The sequence below is a fragment of the Danio aesculapii genome, chromosome 25, assembly GCF_903798145.1.
Source record: "Danio aesculapii chromosome 25, fDanAes4.1, whole genome shotgun sequence".
NCBI classification, from domain to species: Eukaryota; Metazoa; Chordata; class Actinopteri; order Cypriniformes; family Danionidae; genus Danio; species Danio aesculapii.
The window spans coordinates 2,643,831-2,668,830 of record NC_079459.1 but is presented as its reverse complement, the minus strand read 5'-3'; the positions used below and the strand labels follow the sequence as shown (position 1 = coordinate 2,668,830).

Below are 25,000 nucleotides of genomic sequence, written 5' to 3'. Positions count from 1 at the left end.
GAAACGCCTGTTTGAGTTTAACACCAGTGTAAAGACATCGGAAAACAGCAGACCATTCACTTTCCTCAGGATAGAGGGCATTGAAAACAGTTTGAGGGATTATTTGATCTTATATAGGAACATAAGCACTTCCTTATTAAAGAGGAAGTTGTTAGGTGTTAAAATAGTTTCTTGTATGCAAGCTTAACGTCCAAGTGAAATCCAAATTTTGCTGGCTCGCATTATTAACCTTAAAATGAATAATTAATCTGTGCGAGTTAATACGCACACACAAAAAGGTGCGTTTTGGTAATCTCCATTAAAAATCTGAACATTGGTTTCCGTGTTTGGAATGGCGGCCCTTTTGTTGACGTCAGCGTCAGGGTTTCCTAGCAACTGTGTAAATATGTATTTTTGACCACGCCCCTCTTGCTGTTAGTTTGGGTTGTTGCTAGTAGGGATACAGCTGCGGCCGGAAGTTAACGAGAATCATTTATATTATTCATTAAATTACCCATTAAATTACAGTTTATTAAGACCTACCCACAGCCCAAACCTAAACCGGACCCTTACATTAATGTAAAAACAGTCATTATACAGAGTTGTATTAACATTATTAATTAAATTGGCCATTAAATTGCATTTTATTAATATCTACCCCTATATCAACCCCCATAGTAACATAAAAATAATTATACAGAGTATCATTCATATGATTAATTAAATTGGCCATTAAATAACATTTTATTATTGCCTACCCCAACCCTCACAGTAACATAAAAATAGTCATTATACAGAGGATTATTCATATTATTTATTAAATCACCCATTAAATTTCATTTTATAAAGGCCTACCGTAATCCCAACCCTAAACCTGACTCAGTAATGTAAAAACAGTCATTATGCTCAGTATTGTTCATATTATTAATTAAATTGCTCATTTCATTGCATTTTATTAACTCCTAGCACTACCCCAACCCTCACAGTAACATAAAAATAGTTATTATGCAGAGTATAATTTATTACATATATACATACATACATATATTTACATACATACATATATATATATATATATATATATATATATATATATATATATATATATATATATATATATATATATATATATATATATATATATATATATATATATATTTATTTATTTATTTATATATTGATTTATTTATATATTTATTTATATATTTATTTATTTATTTATATATTTATTTATTTATATATTTATTTATCTATATATTTATTTATCTATATATATATATATATATTCTAATTAATTTATTTATTTATCTATATATTTATTTATCTATCTATTTATTTATTTATTTATTTATATTTATTTATTTATTTATTCATATATATTTTTTTATTTATCTATATATTTATTTATCTATATATTTATTTATCTATCTATATATTTATTTATCTATATATATATATATATATATATATATATATTTATTTATTTATTTATTTATTTATTTACATTTATTTATTTATTATTCATATATATTTATTTATTTATTTATATATATATATATATTTATTTATCTATCTATATATTTATTTATTTTTATTTATTTATATATATATATATATATATATATATATATATATATATATATATATATATATATATATATATATATATATATATATATATATTTATTTATTTATTTATTTATTTATCTATATATATATATATATATATATATAGTAGAAGTCAGAATTATTAGCCCCCCTAAGAGAAATTCTTTTCAACACACGTCTGATCATAATAGTTTTAATATCTCAATTCTAATGACAGTAAATAATATTTGCCTAGATATTTTTCACTTCTATACAGCTTAAAGTGCCATGTAAAGGCTTAACTAAGTTAATTAGGTTAACTAGGGAGGTTAGGGTAATTAGGCAAGTTATTGTAAATCAATGGTTTGTTCTGTAGACTATCGAAATATATAGCTTAAGAGGCTAATAATTTTGCCGAAATAAAACAAGTAAGACTCTCTCCAGAAGAAAAACTATTATCAGAAATACTGTGAAAATTTCCTTGCTCTGTTAAACATAATTTGGGAAATATTTAATAAAGAAAAGCGTAAAAAATGCAACAATTGCTAAAAAGAACTATAATTTAAGCGAAAAAGAGAAACACTGCACTATACATGTGCCATTCTCAGTATATGAATTCACAAACATACCCACAGTGTATGTTTGAATGAGTGTGTTTGTCAATTTCGTTTTTTTTTTATATTTATATACGTAATTGCACCCAAAGTGCACACACACACACACACACACACACACACACACACACACACTCATACACTGGGTGGATGTTTTTGGTGTACAAATAAATGAAATTTCCACACACACACACTCATGCACACACACTCACGCACACACACGTGGATAAACACAGCCTTGCAGTGTGAATAAAGGTGCTTTTGTGCGTGCGTGTGTGTGTCGGGGGGAGGGAATCTGGAGGCCTCATGAATGTGCGCTTCAGTCCGCTCAGACATCGCGCCTCCCTGCGTACTTTCACAGCTCCGCTAGAAGAGGACGCAGGCCGGGGTGGAGTCGCCATTGGGCGGATGGAGACAGGGTGGGGTTTTCTCTCGGCCAGTGAGATCATTGGAGCTCTGCGCGCATATGCGTGTCAGTGTGTGTGTGTCTTTCTGCCGGAGCGGGAGTGTAGTATTTGGCTCCAACACCTCCGCCAGGCTCACTTCTAAAGGTTGAAGCGCTTTCTAGAGTCACAGCTGGGTTTCTAGCAGGTAGAAGAAGTTTTTTAGGGGGTTGGTGGTTTGGTTAAGCTGGTTTCAGAAGTGTGTATTTACTAGGTTGTGTGTGTTTGTGTGTGTGTTTCAGCCCTCTGGAGCTGTGGTGGAGAATGATCCGCTCGGAGCTCTTCCTCCTGGATGGGGTGAGTTGGCATTTATACTTTATGAAAATGTATTAACTTAAACATTGTGTTTTGTAATATAAAACACTTTTTTTTTTGGATATTGAGGTGTGATTTTAGGGACAGGTTTAGTGCTACGTGTAGATTTAAAGGGGTAGTTCACTCAAAAATGAAAATATAGCCATTTAATTACTCTTTACATTATAAAACACCTTTTTTGGGGGGGATATTGATGTGTTTTTAGGGACAGGCTTAGTTTTATATGTTGATTTAAAGGGGTAGTTCACTCAAAAATGAAAATATAGGCATTTATTTACTCTTCACATTATAAAACACCTTTTTGGGGGGATATTAACGTGTTTTTAGGGACAGGCTTAGTGGTACATGTTGATTTAAAGGGGTAGTTCACTCAAAAATGAAAATATAGCTGTTTATTTACTCTTCACATTATAAAACACCTTTTTGGGGGGGATATTAACTTGTTTTTAGGGACAGGTTTAGTGGTATATGTTGATTTAAAGGGGTAGTTCACTCAAAAATGAAAATATAGGCATTTATTTACTCTTCACATTATAAAACACCTTTTTGGGGGGATATTAACGTGTTTTTAGGGACAGGTTTAGTGGTATATGTTGATTTAAAGGGGTAGTTCACTCAAAAATGAAAATATAGGCATTTATTTACTCTTCACATTATAAAACACCTTTTTGGGGGGATATTGACGTGTTTTTAGGGACAGGCTTAGTGGTACATGTTGATTTAAAGGGGTAGTTCACTCAAAAATGAAAATATAGCTGTTTATTTACTCTTCACATTATAAAACACCTTTTTGGGGGGGATATTAACGTGTTTTTAGGGACAGGTTTAATGGTATATGTTGATTTAAAGGGGTAGTTCACTCAAAAATGAAGATTCTGCCACTAAATATATCCCTAAATTCACCTCAATATCCAAAAAAGTGGTTTGTAATACAACAGAAACATAATGATTTACTCACTCCTCACTTGTATTTATAAAATCATTATAATAATTATAATAATTAATTAGGTTTGTGTTGTATTACAACACTTTTAGAGGTATTGAGGTGTCATTTTAGACACAGGTTCAGTAGTACCCGATTTAAAGGGGTAGTTCACCCAAAAATGAAAGTTCTTCCATTTATTTACTCACTCTTCACTTGTATTTATAAAATCATTATAATCATGTTCTTGTTGTGTTACAAAACACTTTTGGGGGGGTGTTGAGGTGTGATTTTTAGGGGCAGGTTTAGTGGTACGTGTTGATTTTAAAGGGGTCGTTCACTCAAAAATAAAATTTCTGCCATTTATTTACTTGTCACTTGTTTGAAAACATATTTATAAAATCATTATGATCATTGTGTTTCTGTTGTACTACAAAGCACTTTTGGAGGTGTTGATGTGTAATTTTAAGGACAGGTTTAGTCATAGGTTGATTTAAAGGGGTAGTTCACCAAAAAAAATGAAGATTCTGCTATTTATTTACTCTTTACTAGTTTAAAAGCATATTAGTATTATCATTCTGGTTTTGTATTATACAACACTTTTTTGGAGGTATTGGGGTGTAAGTTTAGAGACAGGTTTAGTGCTAGGTGTTGATTTAAAGGGGTAGTTCACTATTAAAATGAAAATTCAGCAATGCATGTACTCATTCATTACTTGTTTATTAACATATTCATGAAACCATTATAATAATCATGTGTCTGTTGTGTTACAAAACACTATTTCTAGATACTGACGTGATTTTAGGCACAGGTTTAATGGTGTGTGTTAATTTAAAGGGGTTTTAAATTAATTAAAACTTAATTACTCACTTGTTTAAAAACATATCTGAGTTTCTTTCTTCTGTTAGATAGAAAAGAAGGTATTTTAAAGAATGCTGGCACTCATAGACTTCCATGGTATCATACACCCAACATTCTTCAAATTATCTCCTTTTTTGCGTTCAACAGAAGAAAAAGAAACTCAAATAGGTTTAAAACCACATGAGCGAGAGTAAATGAAGTCATTTCTCATTTTTGGGTGAACTAACCCTTTAATGGTTTAGTGTTATTGGGGGTTAATGCTATTATAGATGTACAGCGCTCAGCATACACCCCTCACAAATCTATCTTTTAAATGAGTATTTGTAATAGGAAGCTATGCAATATTATATTTGTGCATATAGATTAGATTCGTCAGTACTGAAGCCAAATCTGGAGCTTATCTAACAAAATAACGATCCAAAAACTAGCTAATTTTATATGTTAAAGAAAAATCTTAAATACAAAACTTTAAAAAAAGAGAGGAAAAAATCAAGAGAAGAAATTTTGTAGGTTGTATTTTTTTTGCAATATTTAGCTTGAGTTTAATTGTATCTTTCAATTTCTCAATATGTTTGGTGACTAAAATATAATGTTAATAAACATATCTGTTTACTAAATCTGTTTTGTTTAAATGCACCAATATAATCTGTCTATATTCACTGAGAAATAGAGAAAAATATTCATTTTCAAATGGGCTGTACTCAATTATGCTGAGCACTGTATATATTATACAGATATTAAATGAGGTGGAATTACATGCAGTTTTTTAAGTATTAAATGCAGTGCATTGTGTAAAATGATTGTTTAAAAGGTCGATCCACGCTGAAAACAGTTGCTGTGCAAAGATTAACAAGAAACCGCAACTAACACATTCAATTAAATATGAAATATTGATTTATTATTGTGTGTTTGTGAAACATTATCCAGTTTTATTATTTACAACTTGAATTCATCATGCAGTTTAGTTGATGATGCATAAGTGTGGAAGCATTTGAGATCACTATAAAGTTAGTCAAGTTTATTAGCAAACTGAACAAAAAGCATCTCTGATCTCAACAATTGTGACCTTATAAAAACGCTGAATAAAAGTTTGATCTTTTAATTGTGAATGTACACATTTTCAGAAATCCCCATGTTTTGAACAAACACAAACATTTAAGAACTAGAGCCCAAAGGAGTATGGGTGTTCTCTGCAGTGACCAATGGGAGCATGCTTAATTAAGCTGTTCAGTTTCACTGAGATATGCATTTGCTGCTTAGATTTCCTGTTTTATTTTAATTTGAGTGAATTGAATGAATGTAATAGTTTTTTATAACATTTTCCAATGTATTCATAGTTTTTATTCACTGTTTAAGCTTAAAATAAAAATTACACCGTTCAGATTGATATATTTTCTCTATAACATGCTGAAAATGAAAATAAGTAGCATTTTTAACTCACATTTTGCTTCACTTAACATTTATTTTATTTCACGTGAACTACTATAATGAACTTTTGATATGAAGTCGTAGAGAGATGCCTGTGATCAGCTGTTGATATTCAACGTTTCCATTTAATCTTAACCTTAGTACTGGATCTAATAATAAACGTTGGATTTGAAAAAGGAAATAAAAGTCAGACCATATATTGTGCTGTTTTACAATTGGAATATTGCATATTTTAAGATTTACAATTGAACATGTAATAAATAAATAAATGTGTCTGCGAAAACAGGCTACTGGTTAAGTGCGCTGACATGTAGCACCATGGTGCTCACGGCGACCCAAGTTCGATTCCCGGCTCGAGGTCCTTTGCCGACCCTTCCCTTCTCTCTGCTCCCAATAATTTCCTGTCTGTAATCTCCACTTTCCTATCAAAATTAAAGGTGAAAAAACCCTAAAATAAATAAATAAATAAATAAATGCAATAAAAAAAAACAATGGATTTCTATGTATGTAAATGGTGTAATGACAAGGGTACATCAGTCCCAAAATTCATTTGAATTTTACAAAATTTTCCATTCATTATTCCAACAATTACATGGTTTATTTACTAAATAAATAAATATAAATGTGTGAAATAGAGTTTAACATAAGAGAGGGACCTTAAAATGTCCATAATGTAAGAAATGAATGGAAAAAAGAAGATCTTTATGATATATTGAATTATAGTTTTGTTTTTCATTGTACTCCTGGGACAAATGTAATATATCACACATTTGTTTTGATGAATAGTTTGTTTTCAATGTATTTTCTATAATCTTTAAATCGTAGTATTGCTACACATAAAATTACAGCACTTAAACATTATATTGGTTATCAGCTGACTTATAAACCAATTTGTGTGTCATTTATAAAGTAATAATTATTATTATTATAATAAAAAACTGCATGTTTAATTGATATAATTCAAATCGAAATGTTCCGGTTTAAGTCCAAATTATTCGCCCTCATGTGAATTTTTTTTTTTCTGTTTTAATTATTTCCCAAATGATGTTTAACAGAGCAAGGAATGTTTCACAGTATTATCAGATAATATTTTTTCTTCTGGAGAAAGTCTTATTTGTTTTATTTCGGCTAGAATAAAAGCAGTTTAAGGTCAAAATTATTAGCCCCCTTAAGAAATATTTGTTTTTCGATCGTGTACCAAACAAACCACTGTTACACAATGATCTTCCTAATTACCCGAACTTGAATTAGCCTTTTGTTAAGCATTTAAATGTCACGTTAAGCTGAATACTAGTATCTTGAAAAATATCTAGTCAAATATTATTTACTGTCATCATGGAAAAAATAAACTAAATCAGTTATTAGAGATGAGTTATTAAAACTAATATGATTAGAAATGTGTTCAAACTATACTAACAATTTTGACTTCGACTGCACAGAAATGTTGATTTCCGCTAAAAGCTGCACTTGCGTTCTGTCTTAAGAAATGTAGCAAAGTAACATTGCGAAATGGGGCAGGGAAATCTCTTATGAGAGGGTTAAAGGGGGAAAAAACCCTGTCAGAAACAGAGAACAGTTGTGTGAGCAGTAATGTGAAGGGCTACTGTGTGCTGCGCAAACCACTCTTAATGAAAACAAGATGTCAGACGTGCAGTGAATGAGGGGTGAGGGGAGAATTACGCACGTCGTGTTCAGCACACACTGCGCCTTTCTGTCTTTTTCTCTCCTCCGTTTCGCTCCTTTAATCATCAAGACAATCAGTATTTTAATAGTAAAGCAATTTTCGCTATTTGTTTAACAGTAAAAAGAACATTCTGAGTTAAGATAACATCTATTCAGTAGGGTTCATTCTAAAAAGTCACCATTGTTGAGAACTGCTTAAGTTTGATCTAGAAACATGACTGGAAACTTTTAACTTTTAATCTCAACGGCTCCTACATAATGTTATGGAAAAATTAAACATGGTAGACTTTCTGCGATTGACGTTGTGAAGCGTCGCAAACATGGCATTGGTATTCGTGTACTAAGACACATTATATGAGAATAAACAATTGAATCTTGCGTACTGACGCCTATTCGTCATTGTTGATTTTTATACTCATATTCCCAATACCCATTCTCTTCTCCCATTCGCTCATTTAATCAAAAAGCCCGACCAATATTGTAATAGCAAAGCAATTTTCGCTATTCGCTTAACAATAAAAAGAACATTTAGCATTAAAAGATAAAACATCTGTTCGGCATTTCTATATTTCTTTTTAAAAAGTCTCGATTGTTGAGAACGGTGCTTACGTTTGCTCTATAAACCGGACTAGAAACTTTAAAGCTATCTCAGCAGCTCCCACATGTTACAGAAAACTTAAACATGCTAGACCTTCTGCGATTGACAATGTGTAGAGTTGCAGACATGGCATTGGTTTTTGTGTACTACGACACAATACACGAGAAGAAACGATTGAATTTTGCATACTGATGCACATTTGGCCTCCAATATCGTAATCGTAAAGCAATATTTGCTATTCGTTTAACAGTAAAAATGACATTTAGAGTTAAAAGATAACATCTATTCAGTAGGGTTCATTCTAAAAAGTCACCATTGTTGAGAACAGTGCTTAAGTTTGCTCTATAAACATGACTAGAAGTTATCTCAACTGCTACCGCATAATGTTACGAAAAAATTAAACATGCTAGACTTTCTGCGATTGACGTTGCGAAGCATCGCAGACCTGGGATTAGTTTTTGTGTACTATGACACACTACATGAGAATAAACGATTAAATCTGATGTACTGTCGTTGTCGATTTTTGGACCCATATTCCCAATACCCATTCTCTTCTCCGATTCGTTTAATCATAAAGGTCGTGAATATTGTAATAGTAAAGCAATTTTTGTAATTCGCTGTGCAGTTTCGATTTTTTTTTCTTCCCCATTTCAACGCAATTTGCTTGACGTAGAGTGCTGTGGACATTCGTAAAAATCGACAATTACAAATTGGTGCTGTGACGCAAGATTCAATCGTTTTGATATTCATTATTGGCTAGAAATTTTTTCATTGGCTAGTTAGTCAATAATAATAATTCAAATCTTTATACCCGAACCTTCAATTAACATCTTGCACATCCACCTAGTTTGAAGTTTTTTGCTTGTACTTCATTGCTTTACTGTACTTTTATTGCTTTGCTCTACTTTAGTTCATTGCATTGTATTGTGGGCAATATTAGTATTAGTATAGTATCTTCACTTCAATTAGCTGACCATCCGAGTAACTTTGGAATAGTCATTTAAGCATACTACAATTTGGGATATGCTAATTATTTTTATATATGTATAAATACTATTCAAGATGGACTATATGTGAATTGGGAGGTAGCTTTGGTTTTGATGCAATTCTTTTCAATTTAAAGGCTTAATTAGGTTAATTAGGCAATTTAGGGTAATTAGGCAAGTTATTATATAATGATGGTTTGTTCCGTAGACAATCAAAACAAATATTGCTTAAGGGGGCTAATAATATTGACCTTAAAATGGTTTTAAACAATCAAAAACTGCTTTTATTCTTGCCGAAATAAAACAAATTAGACTTTCTCCATAAGAAAACATATTATTGGAAATACTGTGAAAAATTCTTTGATCTGTTAAACATAATTTGGGAAATATTTGGAAAAATAAAAAATATTACAAGAGGGTGAGTAATTCTGGCTTCAACTGTATATCAGGACGTTTAGGGTTTATTTTACGGTCTCTGTTTTGTTGACTCAGTTGTGCAGAAGGGAAATATGAAGTATGCTGGAGTTCTCAGTAGTGAGATGCCACACCAACGCGTCAGATTTCAGTCGACTCTGTCAGATTTGACACTTTTAGGCTGTGTGTGTGCACCAAAACCTTTTTAGGCAGCTGAACACATCAGCAGTCTTCTAAAAGTGCATATCGTTTGAAAAGATTTCCGTGGGACGTTAAAAATTAGACGTTTTTGTTTCTATAAGACAAAATATTTATACTGATTTCATAGAAATTTCATCTTATTATTTATACCAGCCTAGCGGTAGGAATCGAAAAAATTACAAATGTAAATGAATAGTTCACCCATTCCAGTTTTTTTTTGTATATATTTTGTGTAATGTCACATGATCCTAACAAGTAGTCCTAACAATGATACTGAACAATGATACCTAACAATGATAAAGTAGTGCACTTTTTTGCTGTATCTGTGCAAATTTTTTGTGATATTTAGATTTTTTTTATTTATTTTTTTGCAATTTTTGAGAGTAAATAGTAACTAAAAACTTAAAACATTCAAGAAAAAAATAACTTTTATTTAAGGTTTACAATTTAGATTCAATTAGGTCCAGTTGTTTGGTAAATAGAGCAAGTCTCTCAAATAATATATCTACTAAAAGACAAACAATATTACTTTACAAACTGGATTGTAAATAAATTTCGGATTTTTCAATAATATTTCTGAAATTAATATAAAAACTTCATAAATATATATTCGCACACAATTACATAAGTAAATAAATAGACTCAATGACCTAAAAAATCTTTGGAAATCTGCGTACAGTTTTCGAAATCCAAATCGCTCGGAATTAAAAAATAATAACGATCAAGTTCGCATTACAAAAACAACACAGGTGAACAATAAAAGTGTTGTAATTATGTTCAAAACATGTTTTTACTGATGATGAATAATAAACAAAAATGGACAGCCAATCAGAATCCATTTTGTTTTATATTTATATAGTATAGTTCTTCAGCATTTAAAGCGAACGACGACAAAACGGAAGTATGCTAATAATAATAATCGAACATTTTCGTGCATCGTTTTGGATGACTGAACAGTAATAGTTCTCGTTGCTAATGTGAACCAGCTTTAATCGTTCAGATAAATTGGCTACCCTACACTAAACATAACTGTACGGAATGAAAATTAACCACTGGGTTTGTTTGTATGTTTTCTTCAGAGAAACGTCAGGACAATGGAAGAGTCTACTATGTCAATCACAACACTCGAACCACACAGTGGGAGGATCCTCGAACCCAAGGGTAATCATGACCACACGCTCCAATACACTCATACACTGATTCCAGTAGCCTTAAATAGTGTGTCGTGGTTAAACATCTGTTCACCATGGTTAAATAAGCTACTCTGACACTGGTTATGCTACCGTATTGAAAACATAGTTGACAATAATACAGATTACTACAAACTTTAAGTAGAATGCAGTATTGGGGTTCGGGTTTTTAAGCTAAGTCCTAAAATTTTGAGGATAACTTGTAAACTTTTGGTAATCTCTGTTGTAAATTGAGAGTAATTTCTTTAGTCGAAGTCATCCCTATAAATTATTTCAAAGTACTTTTTTAAAATACTGACAGACATTATTGTGCAAAAATAATTGTACTAAACAGAATTGTATAAAGAAAAAATCGATATGTTTGTTTCATTCTCTCATGAACAATTGCTAATGACGTAAATGAGTTGTTCTCTCTATATATTAAAATAATTAAATATTTCAACACCATAAAGCTATTAAATAAATTAAGCATTCACTTGGAAACTTTTCAGTTTTTCTGGATTTACAATTTATGCTAACATGTTTGAGTAAATCATAAAATGACAAATGATCAAAATGGTGGTCAAAATAACCAAAAAGATGCCACGTTTTCACTTATTTTTATTCATTTTTAGACAAAATAATGGCAGTTTGTCAACTTCAAAAGAGTTACGAGATCGATATTTGGTGAATTATCCCTGATTTTTAAATCGCAACAAATGAAACCATTTATTATCCTGAATGATTATCAATTTCGAAACAAACGACTGTATTTCTATTGGACATTTGAACAGAAATGTTGTCAGAAATGCACATTTTACTTAGCAAGTCCAGAGAAATGGAGAATATCCAAGTGGTTGACTACTTTTAAAGTCCGCTTGAAATCAAAATCTACAACATTTATTTTGCCATCTCATATTGTTGAATATTCAACCACTGAAAAAATTTGATTGTTTAGGGAATCTTCAGTTAAAATCTGAGCATTCGCTTCCGTGAAGTGACTATCCATCTGTAGACGTCAACCCAAGGGTTTCCATAGCAAATATATATTAATATTCAAAACCACGCCCCTCTTTTTAATTTGCAGTAAGGGAATGATGCGTAAAATAAGCCCCACCCCCTACTCAATATTCAATTTCAGCTGTAACTACATCAAAACACTGAAATAAAAAATATTTCGGCTCATGCGGACTTTAAAGAGAAAGTAAAAGTAATCTTGACGTCAACCCAAGGGTTTCCATTGCAAATATATTAATATTCATAACCATGCCCCTTATATTAGTTTGCAATAAGGGAATGATGCACAAAATAAGCCCCGCCCCCTACTCAATATTAAGTTTCAGCTGTAATTACATCAATACAAAGAAATAAAAGTCTGACGGCTCACGCGGACTTAAAAAAGGAAGTAAAGGTAATCTTGATTAAAGCTCATTGATACTTAAGACGACCGCTAGCACCCAGTTCTCGCACTGTCATCCACTTAAGCAGCCAAACATTTATTCGTTTGTTTGCTCATTTTTCTGTTTATGTTTTGCTTTCGTTTGCACATTTGCATCTTAGCGCAGCATGTGTAGCGTAAGGTTAGCGTAGCTCTCACTGCCCTCCTCCGTTTGCAGGATGATCCAGGAGCCTCCCCTGCCGCCCGGCTGGGAGATGAAGTACACGGCAGAGGGGGTGCGATACTTTGTGGACCACAATTCTCGCACCACCACCTTTAAAGACCCTCGGCCGGGCTTTGAGTCGGGGTAAACATCACACACGCTAGAGCTCAGACTGACTGACCAATTCACAATGAGTTTTTTGGAGTAGAGCTCAGATTAAAATTGTAATGAAGTTCATCTCACATAGAGTTCGAAATTATTGAAGAGTTCATATGCAATAACATTGAAAATCTCTTCTAAAATGAGCATCTTTCCTTTTGTTTACATTTCTTTATATCACTTTTAAAGGTTTCGTGAAATTAATATAACGTTTTTAGATGTTAGTATCAATATGTTAGTCTTAAGGATGTCTATAAGCTAGCGTGCTCCAAAACGGTGACAAAATTAGCATTAAGAAGATATAAACATGTAACGCTTGCAGTTTGTCACTTTACGACTTTTTGACGGCACCTCACACTTCAGTTTCTCATGAAATTTTCTGACCAATCAGATGCTCTCAGATGCTCTCTCCCGCCCCCTTCTTCTCATTTGCTTTTCATTTGATGCGCTTGAGCTCAGCCACTCTCATTGGCAGAGCTGTGGTTGAAACAAAACGCTATTGGCTGTTTTTTTTTACAAAAGGGGAGGGGCTACTCTGTGTCCCCACCCTTTTATGTTTCAGTTAAGATTGCGTCAAATTTCGAATAACATATGCACATTTAAGAGCACTCGTGATTTCGCCAAGTATGATGCGATCCTTAACATCTGTGTTGATCCTGGAACGTCATCGTTGTTGGAAAATGTAATCCATGCCTGTTCCCTACCCCTAGACCCAACCATAACTGTAAATTATTTCCAAAATAAGAGGGGAAGCCTAAACATAAACGGTAAACGTATCCCTTAATTCTGATTGGCTGATTTGAATGTTGTTCCAGGATCAACGTGGATGTTAATCCAGCGATTTCAGAGCACATCACGGCACTTTTAAAATCAATGAAAAGAAACTACTCAATGCAATAAACATGAAATGACTCAACCTGAAAAATACTCATTTTGGAAGTAATTTTAAACGGCACTTGTAGGTTTTTGCATGTGAGCCCTTCAGTTATGAGTTTGGGTCAAAAATGTTTTTGAAAGAACTCTCTTATGTTTGTCTGCTTGTGTTTATTTAATCAGAGATACTGTAATATTGTGAACTTTGATTATAATTTTAAGTTTCCTGTTTGAATATAAGCTACCGGTCAAAAGTTTGGGGTCAGTAAGATATTTAAATGTGTTAAAATAAGCTTCTCCCGCTCACCAAGGCTGCGTTTATTTAATCAAAAATACAGTACAATTGTAAAATAGTGAACTGTTATTGCACTATAAAATAACTGATCAAATAGTGTTTATGATTTAATTAAATAATTTATTCAAGTGATTTTTATGATGAATTTTCAGCTTCAATACTCCAGTCTTGAGTAAAGTGATCCTTCAGAAATCACTCTTATGTTGATTACATTTAATAAATGCCACCTTGATGAACAGAATTATTTTCTTTAAAAAAAATCCTGAAAAAAAAACTGACCCCAAACTTTTGCCTCGTAGTATATATATTTAAAAATGTAGTTTATCTAGGGTCACGTCGTCTTTCAGAAATCAATTTAGTTGATTAATAGTTAATCAATTTAATGGAAATTATCTTTTTAGATGTTTTTACTGGGACTTTAATGTGTGCATGCTGAATTAATACAATAATTATGTTGTTTTTTTTTATATATACTGAACACACACTAATAAACCTCACTCATAACATAGTTTGTTAGTGTGAAAGTTAGGGGTGTAACGGATCACAGTTGATCCGTGATTCGTATGGATCACAATTCACGGTTCGGGACACACATGACCTGCGAATTAATACTTTTTTTTTTTTTTACTTGTAGATTAATCCTCAATTTGTAACAATCGCAAAGAGATCGCCTCTTTGGTCATTCAAATCACATGTATGAAAGCATTTAGGCTTTCCTGTAAAATATAATGATGACGGAAGAAGTTGTGGTGGGTTATTTGGCATGTGGTGGGTTTCTTAGGTTATTAAAGGTGTTTTCTGTCACTAATTGTTCAGCCTGCATTAATGCATTTAGTGTAAGCTGCACGATTAATCATTAAAAGATCAGGATCTAAACACCCACGCTACATACTTTATAAATGATGGTGATTTGCATATGTTTAGTAATCTTAAGAGATTCAGTCTTTAGTCTTTCGAGTTTACAAACAGTCAAACAACACAGAAGTACTGGGAGAACAGTCTATAGTTTAGATAAAACCACTGATGTTTATGGTAAAGATTAAAATCACCGTTATGTGCATTTAACAACGCTCAAAAATGAAAGTTGTAGGCAGCAATTACATTATTTAACCAATAGGTGGCGACAACCAGCCATCAAAAATATACCACTTGAATAATTCTTCAAAAATGATCATCTCTCAGTGAAACATGAAGGTTTTATAAGTGAAGAACTGAATCATTTATTAAAAATTAGACTAAAAATAAATATGAACTGTACAAATTATGTTAGATTTCTACATTTAGCGTCATCAGCAACAGTTGGAGTATTCCAGTGAGTTTTTCAGTGCTGAATATTTTACAATTTATTTTTATTCAGCTGATTATTTCTCTGTTTTATTCTTATTAAATTACAGGCTCTAAGTTCTGTTTGTTAAAACAAAAGTGTCTTGCAGTGCTGTTTCTGTAATAAATGGAAAGCAAAAGTACATTTGTCTCCTCCTTTTTGGCTGATCAGAAAAATGGTTCGATCCATGACTAAAAAAACAAAATGTGATCCGAAGCGTGAGATATGTGATCCGTTACACCACTAATTAAAGTTTAAACCCCATTAGACAAGGATTTTATACTGAAAAGTCATATGTAATGTTTTTAATATAATATTTAAAGTGTTTTTGTGTTGTCTCTTACTTATTTTTAAAGTTGTTGTTATGTTTCTGTTCTTTTAAATATTGATCCTGCCATCAAATAGTCATAAGTTGCAGATGACGCAGCTAAAATGGTTTTAGCATTGGTAATGTTCAGAATTTGTTGGTTTATTTATTTATTTATTTATTTGTTTGTTTGTTTGTTTGTTTGTTTATTTTTGAGCAGAACATTCATATTGTAATTCTGAAGGATGACGTGAGACCGAAAAAACACTGGAGTACATTTCAAAAACCCATTTGAATAGAAGCAGCTATTTTAAATGGTTATAATATTTCGCAGTAATATTAACTTTACTGTCATTTTATTTTGTGCTTGAGAGTTCTCAAAAGCATTACCAAAACATTAACACATTTAAATGATAAACCACTACTATATTATATTACTACAAGTATATACTCACACTATGTATATATATATATATATATATATATACTATGTGTACTCACACAGAATATTACTCTTATTTTCCCTCTTCCTTTGTGTTTCTCTCAGTATCTCCTCTTACGTTTCTTCCATGCATCTTTTTGTTGACATAAAATAGGATTCATTCCTCAGACTTTCCTTTTTCCTCCAAAGTGAAGCGAAAAAGCCTTTACCACATCCTAAATCTGTCTAAATAACAGCGCCTTTCTCTGATCTGATTCCTACATTACGCGTTATGCTGATTTTAGCAAACTAAAGTTGAGTTCATCCTGTTTTCCTTTCATTGCTCATGTCTGTTAATCATGGAATAGTTGACGTCAGGATGTTCTCATAGTGCTTTGGCTTTATTTTCTGTCTTTTCCTGTTTAGTTCAAGACAGGGTGGCTCTCCGGGCGCGTATGACCGTAGCTTCAGGTGGAAATATCACCAGTTCCGCTTCTTGTGTCATGTGAGTTCATCAAATCAGTCTAAATTTATGCTTAATGATATTTGTGTCTTTTAAATGGGAGCTATTACTATTATTGCTATTATTAAATGGGGGAAATTACTTTTATAAGGGGTTTACACACAGTTGTGTGGGAAGATTCTGTGAATATATCTTGCTCATTTGAATTTAAAGAGACAGTCACCAAACTGACACAATTAGGCCTAAAAATTAGGCCTTTCGAACGGTTATAAACCATTATTTGTATGGTATTTAACATCTTTTGTGACTCATTTAACCCCTTGTGAAAGTGTTCATGTAAGTAAGTTAACTTATGACCTTTTCTTTACACAGTCCAATGCTCTGCCCAGTCATGTGAAGATCTCGGTGTCCAGACAGACTCTGTTTGAGGACTCTTTTCAACAGGTGAAGAGCGCATTAATAGTCAACTTTTCCAGAAGGATCTTTAGCATTTATTTTGCTTTGGGATTTTAAAAGTCTTTGTTAAAGTGTTAGAAGTCATTCAAAAGAACAATTACGCTTTTAGAAAGTTTGATTTTAAGCCATATGTATATACAAATTGTATTAAAAAACAAAGCAAAACGAAAGTACACTTACACTGAGGAACTGCAATCCCATGAAGCATTGCGAGTGACACGGTATAAAAATGGAGAAATGTAAATATGCGCATTTAAAATTGGTGATAACATATGTTAATTTTAGAAAATATGTAAATAAGATTAATAGAAAATATGCTTATATAGTGTATATATACTAATGTTTTAGTGTTTTGAGAGCATTGCATGATATGCTGTGCTTTGTGGGAGTGAGTGGGGCTAATAGCTTCCTGGGACACTCTGATTGGAGGGATTTTTGTGCAGCATTATGGGTAATGCAGTTTTTGTACACAATTTTTTATGTTTAATTTAGCATCGTCAAATTAGGTTATATTTAGCTTGGTTTGCAAATCATTTAACTAATAACAAAGATTTGCTTCCCTATATCTTTATCTACAGTATGGATATCTTTAATAACGACACAAATTTATTCAATTTGAATTAATATTCAATTAATTTATATCCGGTGTTACAGGGAACGATACAGGAAGTCATTTTTACCAACAGTGATCGTATTGTATAACCAAAGCCACACTAGATGAGTTATCCAGAATTGTAATAACATTGTAATAACATAACAATAGTCTCTACTCCTTGTTTGAAACTAGGTGTGCAGTATGAATGTATTTTATTAATATTATTGCCTTTTTATATATTTAATGTATTTTATAGTATGGAAAGCTCTATATAGTATGCGGTGGCATGTGAATCTTCCTTTGGAATTAATAAAGTCTAAACCAGGGGTGTCAAACACACCTGAACCAGCAAAACAAGCTTCTAGGTGTACTGGAAACTTCCAGGGAAGTGTGTTGAAGGAAGTTGGAGCTTAACTATGCAGGACAGCGGGACTGAGTTTGGACACCCCTGGTCTGAACGAACGAATGAACGAATGAATGAACGAACGAATGAACGAACGAACGAACGAATGAACAAACAAACGAATGAACGAACGAACGAACAAACGAACGAACGGTTATTATTGTCAAATTTTTTATTATTTTGAAAGAATAGCTAGATTTATTGTTGCAATTTTTATGGCATTATGGGTAAAAATGCAGTCAGACAAATGCAAATACAAAAAATTTAGGGAGACTAAATTATATTAATTAATTAATTGTGTTTTTCAATGGGAATATTTTATTGATTATCTTTAAACTCTGCATCATCAAATAAAGGAATACTTATTTGCAAATCCATCAAGATGTTGCTTTAATATTAGGTTATCCGCAATGATATCTTCATTTAAACCAGAGTTATTATTTTAATTTGATCTCCTGAGGTGTACAAACAACATTGCCATCCAACATTTCCTCCTATGTAATTTCTCTAGATCTCCTTATTATGTAGATTATATTACACTAATATACCATCAACACCATCCTGTTTCTTCTCAGATCATGAACATGAAGCCGTATGATCTCCGCCGGCGGCTCTACATCATCATGAGAGGAGAGGAAGGCTTGGATTACGGAGGAATCGCCAGGCAAGTCAACCCCCATAGCGTCTTGCTGTCCGTCATCTTGGTGCTCCTGTTCAGTGTTTGTTGTTTGGGGAGTTCTGTGGTGTACTTCTGCCTGTCTGCTGTCTGCTGGAGCTCATGTAGTTGTCTTCCTGTGTCTGTGTTTGTCTCCTGCGTCCCGTCAGTGGTTTTACCCTATGGTAGGTTACGTCATGCTGTTCTACCACAGGGTAGAACCACGGACGGGATGTCTGGAGGTGTCTGCGTCGCCCTGTGGTGCCAAAAAAAAAAAACACCCACCCTCACCCCCAATCATCTTTGCCCCTTTACCTTCTGTCCCGTCGGGCTCAGAGATCTTGGGTTCTTCTGCTGGACCGGTTATGATTTTCGACGTGTCTGTGTTTGTGTTTTTGTTCAGTCTGCCTGCATCTTCATCATTTTGTGTGGCACTTTGAGAATTTCTTTACAGATTAAGAAGAGTTAAGGCCCCGATATACTCACTGTGACAATTACTTATTTTTGTTTTCGAAGTTTGAAGCACATTTTTAGAAGTTAAAGGCTCGTACACACCGGAACGATTTTCAGTCGCACTTATCTTCAACTTTTTTTCACATTAAATCACAAACGATTTTCATTGGCGTTGAGCAGAAAGTGCAAAATCACTCCCTGACAGTAGATGGCGCTTAATGAATTTGCAAGTCATGAAAGAAAAGTGGGTAACGCTTTAGTTTAAGTAACAATTCGCAGCATTTACTACTTATTATGTGTTTATTAATACTTAAAAAATTGGCGACATTGTTTTGACACATATTTTGGGAAAAGGCTTTCTTTAAAGATTTAATTTCGGCCCCCAAAATATACTCTGTGACAATTCTTTTTTTTGTTTCGAAGTTTGATACACATTTTCAGTAATTGAAGTATCATACACACCGGGACACTTTCCGTTCGATCTTATCTTTAGCGTTTTTTGTCCCAAGCAATTTTCATTGGCGTTGAGCAGAAAGTGCAAAATCACTCCCTGACAGTAGATGGCGCTTAATGAATTTGCAAGTCATGAAAGAAAAGCGGGTAGCGCTTTAGTTTAAGTAACAATTCGCAGCTTTTGCTACTTATTATGTGTTTATTAACACTTAAAAAATACTATCTTATTTTACATCCCTAATCCTACCCAATACCGAAACCCAACTACTACCTCACAACTTTCTCTGTGTTTCAGCAAATGTAATGATTTTTGGCAACATTGTTTTGACGGATATTTTGGGAAAATTCTTTCTTTAAAGATTTCATTTCGGCCCCCAAAATATTCTCTGTGACAATTGTTTTTTTTTTGTTTCGAAGTTTGGAACACATTTTCAGTAACTGAAGTATTATACACATCGGGACACTTTCCGTTCGATCTTATCTTTAGTGTTTTTTGAGGCATTTTTCCGCCTTTAATCCCAAACAATTTTCATTGGCGTTGAGCAGAAAGTGCAAAATCACCCCCTGACAGTAGATGGCGCTTAATGAATTTACAAGTCATGAAAGAAAAGTGAGTAATGCTTTAGTTTAAGTAACAATTCGCAGCATTTACGACTGGCTTGTTACCTGCCTATTAATAAGATATTTGTTGTTTATTAGCACGTGTAAAGTACTATCTTATTTTACATCCCTAATTTCACCCAATACCGAAACCCAACTACTACCACACAACTTTCTCTGTGTTTCAGCAAATGTAATGATTTTTGGCGACAAATTGTTTTGACACATATTTACGCTTAACGCATTAACGCATTAACGCTTTAGTTTAAGTGACAATTCGCAGCATTTACTACTTATTATGTGTTTATTAACACTTAAAAAATACTATCTTTTTTACATCGCTAATCCTACCCAACTAAACCCAACTACTACCTCACAACTTTCTCTGCACTTCAGCAAATGGAATAAATTTTGGCAACAAATCTTATTTTGACACGTTTTGCAAAAATGCTTTGACGATTTTCAAAAACTCAACATTACACTCTGTGCAAACTTACCACCCTTTCGTTATGCTGGGGTCTGTTTTTGCCCCATTGACTTCTATTATAACAACATTATTTGATTGCCAAAATGACACCAAAAAGACAATAAAACTTTTACAATTGTTTAAAGTGGCTGATTGTAACTATAATAATAATAATAACTCATTTTAATTATTATTTAATTATTTCAATTATTAATTATGCCCTTCCAGCTGCAACCCAGTACTGGAAAACACTCATACACTCTCACATTCACACACATACACTTCGGCCAATTTAGTTTATTTAATTCACCTATAGCGCATGTCTTTGGATTGTGGGGGAAACCCACGTCAACACAGGGATAACATGCGAACTCCACACAGAAACGCCAACTGCCTCGAACCAACAATCTTCTTGCTGTGAGGTAACGATGCTAACCACTGCGCCACCATGTCATCCTTAATTTGAAATTTATTATAAAATAAGTTGATGTGCTCAGAGATGTGCTTCAAAGTATTTGACACCGTAGAGGCTTGATTAAATAATTTGCTGTGCTTAATGGGAATAGACGGAGCTAACTGGAGGACTGGTAGAATTTTTGAACAGCATTGTGGGTAATGTAGTTTTTCACAAAGTCAAGTATATCGGGGCCAATTCTTATTTTAATTCCAATTTTTAAAATTTCAATTTGTTTTTATTTTACCATCAAAAGGTTTTCAGAATCAAGGTTTTATTATTTGTACACTTTTAAAAAATATATATTATTATTATTATTATTATTTTTTTTTTTACTTTTACTATTTTTTTTCTGCCTAAAATGGCTCACAGAATATTTTCAAGTTTGTTGGCATAAAATGTTGCCCACACACTGCCTCGCTTTCTGTTTTCAGCATGATCAGGATGCAGTTTTATCATTATTTTAATTTTCCGATGTTGTTGCTTGTCATTTTTAGATTAGTTTTACATGATTTTCACACAACTGGTCTCATTTTTATTTCAAATGCGTTTCAATTTGTTTTCTTTATTGAATTAATGAGTTGGAGTGGATTGTGAAGTCAAAATGTGTTTATTTATTAATATATTTATTTCCCTTTTAAGGAAAACTTTTGCCATGGATCTTAAATATTGTGTAAAATAGTATTTCACAAAATTGTGAGATATTTTAAACATGTTATTTCTGATCCCTTTGTTAGCAAGTTATGATTCAAGGTAAACTTATGAAGTTAAGAAGATAAGTTTTCTTTTCTTTCCCTTGCTTTCCCTTGAGTATTTTGGTGAATAATGTTATATTTTGTCCAATGCTACTGTCAAGCCTTAAACCATAATGTAAAACCTCTTCACTGAAGACATCTGTGGAAATCCCAATCATTTCTAATGTAATCTAAAGAAATCTGTTGAATAATACAAATACAAAAACAATTCTGATTATTTTTAGTGCCCAAAGAAAAGCTTGTTTAATTGTCAAACAGTTTTCTCATTGACGTGTGAGTGTTTAAGTACACTATAAAAAATAATAATAATAAAACATTGACTCAACTCAAATTGTATGGCAATTTGCTGCAAATTTTTTTTTGTTGTGTTGACTCAACTTAAATTGAGGCAACTACAGTACTTGTGTTTAAAGTTGAGTCAACTCAAAAAAGCTGTGCAGCAAGTTGCCTTCCAATAAATAATTGATTGATTTTTAATCAGATTTTTGTAGTGTTGTTTATAACTGTTATTACTGTTGTTACTGACGTTGTGTTCGTGTGTGTTTTTATCTGCTTGTGTCTGTAGGGAGTGGTTTTTCTTGCTATCTCATGAGGTCTTGAACCCCATGTACTGTCTGTTTGAGTATGCCGGTAAAAACAACTACTGTCTTCAGATTAACCCTGCTTCGTCGATCAACCCCGACCACCTCACCTACTTCCGTTTCATTGGACGCTTCATTGCCATGGTGAGACCACCTTTTTAGAGCATTCGCCATGTTTTTCATAAAGTATATATGGTAAATCGACCATACGCAAGTCGAATCGCAACATTCCAGACTCAGATTTGAAGCGGAAAGTGTTTGAAGATTAAACCATAAAAATATTGACTGAACTTTAATGGATTCCATGATGCAAAGAACTGCAGTCCCATGAGGCATTGCAGATGACGTCATTTTAAAAATAAAGGATTAAGCATTTATAGTGTCCTGCCTTAAAATATTATTCATTTTTTATATGATTTAAGTAAAATAATCACATGGAAAGAGCTTGATTTATCATATGTTTTCTTGCATTTGGCGAGCCAGCCAGGAGGTTAGTCCTCCATATTTTTCCTTGCTTTTGGCGAGCCACCCAGGAGTGGCGTCCTCAGCATTTTCTTACAGAAACATTTTTTTTGTACGTTTTTTTGTCTTTATAGAAATGATAAACTACAATTATTGCAATTTCCGTACTTCATGACAGTGGGCGGAGCTAAAACGCATTTTCTTAAAGTGACACATCACCCAAAACGGAAAACTTGCACATCATTTACTTGCCGTCAAGTGGATCCAACTGTTTCTGAGTTTCTTTCTGTTGTTGAACACAAATTAAGATATTTAGAAAAATCTTGAATTTCAGTAGCAAATATTATCTATATTGGGAAAATAGTTTTGTTTTTGTGAAGAGGAGGGTAATTAAGAATTGGACGACCAAATTTAAATTTTTCGATGAATTCTCCCTTTCATAGTCTCCCTTCTCATAATCTGCTGTAAAATATAAATTATATTAAATAATATATTAAATTATGCAAATTAAATTCAGTAATATAGTCACATCGAAAGAGCTTGATTTATTGTATTCCTTCATATATTTGGCGAGCCAGCCAGGAGGTCATGTCCTTAATTTTTTGGCGAGCCAGCCAGGAGTGACACCCTTAGAATTTTGCCTTACAGAATCATTTATTTGAAGTTGTTTGTCTTTATAGAAACAATCAATTACAATTATGGTAATTTCAATACTTCATAGCAGTGGGTGGAGCTAAAACGCATTTTCTTAAAGGGACAGTTCACCCAAAAATGAAAACACACACCATTTACTTGCCATCAAGTGGCTTCAACCATTTAAGAGTTTCTTTCTTCTGTTTAACACAAATTAAGATGTTTTGAAACATTTTGCATAACAGTAACCATTAATATCTGTTGTAGGAAGAAAAAAAGTTTTGTTTTTAAGAAAGAAACTTACAAGTGAGGCGTGATTAAAAAATTTGATGGCCATATTTTCGTTTTTGGATTAATTCTCCCCTTCATAGCTTCCCTTTCATAATCTGCTATAAAACATAAGTTATATTAAATGAAGTAATAGATTATGCAAATTAAAGTCAGTAAAATAATCACATCGAAAGAGCTTGATTTATTATATTCTTTCATATATTTGGCGAGCCAGACAGGAGGTCATGTCCTCATTTTTTTGGCGAGCCAGCCAGGAGTGACACCCTCAGCATTTTGGTCTTACAGAATCATTTATTTAATAGGAAACAATAGGTTACAATCATGTCCATTTTAATACTTCATGGGAGTGGGTGGAGCTAAAATGGATTCTCTTAAAGAGACAGTTCACCCAAAAATGAAAACTTACACACCATTTTCTTGCCATGTGACTTCAACTGTTTCTTCTGTTGAACAAAATGAAGATATTTTGAAGATTATTGGATTAATATCTGTAAAAAAAAAAAGTTTTGTTATGAAGAAAGAAACTCGCTTGAAGAGGAAGATTAAAAAAGGAAGACCAAATTTTCATTTTCGCATTAATTATCTATTTCACAGTCTCTGTACAGTATTTTAGGTAAGATATTATGTTTTTTTACCAGACAATTTGCTGGAAAACAAGTTATATTAAATAACATATTAAATTATGCAGATTAAAGTACTAAATAATGCAAATGAATGGGAGCAACAGAGGCATACAGTTGATGAACAGTAATTGAAACCACAGGATGTTTCCTAAATACTTTGACTATTTTTAACTTTCTTACTCTTATGCATCTTTTCCTTGTGATGAATGTTTCAAATACACAACTTTTTTTACTTTAGGAACCCAACTTTGATTCCTTCCGTGAATGTTTCTCTTATTTTTGGCCTGTTCTGAACAGACTGTAGCTCTGTGTGGGTCGGTGTTGTTTTTGGAGGTTGTTCCCAGAGTTCTGTGCTGCTACATTAAACAGTTTGCAGTCTCGCTTTGCAACAACATCACATTACTCTGTTTATGAAGCCTGTATATGTAGAGAGAGAGAAAAGTGGAGAACTTGACACAAAACAAACCTCGAATGTTA

General features: G+C 32.7%; 1 protein-coding gene across 2 annotated transcripts in view; it reads left to right on the top strand.

Moving 5' to 3' along the window:
• Positions 1-25,000, top strand: part of wwp2 (WW domain containing E3 ubiquitin protein ligase 2) — a 70,585-nt gene that overhangs the window by 35,099 nt on the left and 10,486 nt on the right. The window contains exons 1-8 of one of the 2 annotated variants that reach the window (XM_056451370.1): positions 2,662-2,771; positions 2,866-2,920; positions 11,111-11,192; positions 12,817-12,945; positions 16,607-16,685; positions 17,016-17,087; positions 18,673-18,761; positions 22,499-22,658. In XM_056451370.1, the coding sequence (XP_056307345.1) occupies positions 12,818-12,945; positions 16,607-16,685; positions 17,016-17,087; positions 18,673-18,761; positions 22,499-22,658 (528 nt within the window). In that variant the 5' untranslated portion in view covers positions 2,662-2,771; positions 2,866-2,920; positions 11,111-11,192; position 12,817. Of the gene's footprint in view, positions 1-2,661; positions 2,772-2,865; positions 2,921-11,110; positions 11,193-12,816; positions 12,946-16,606; positions 16,686-17,015; positions 17,088-18,672; positions 18,762-22,498; positions 22,659-25,000 lie in introns of those variants that run through there. The other variant, XM_056451369.1, reaches the window with a different exon arrangement.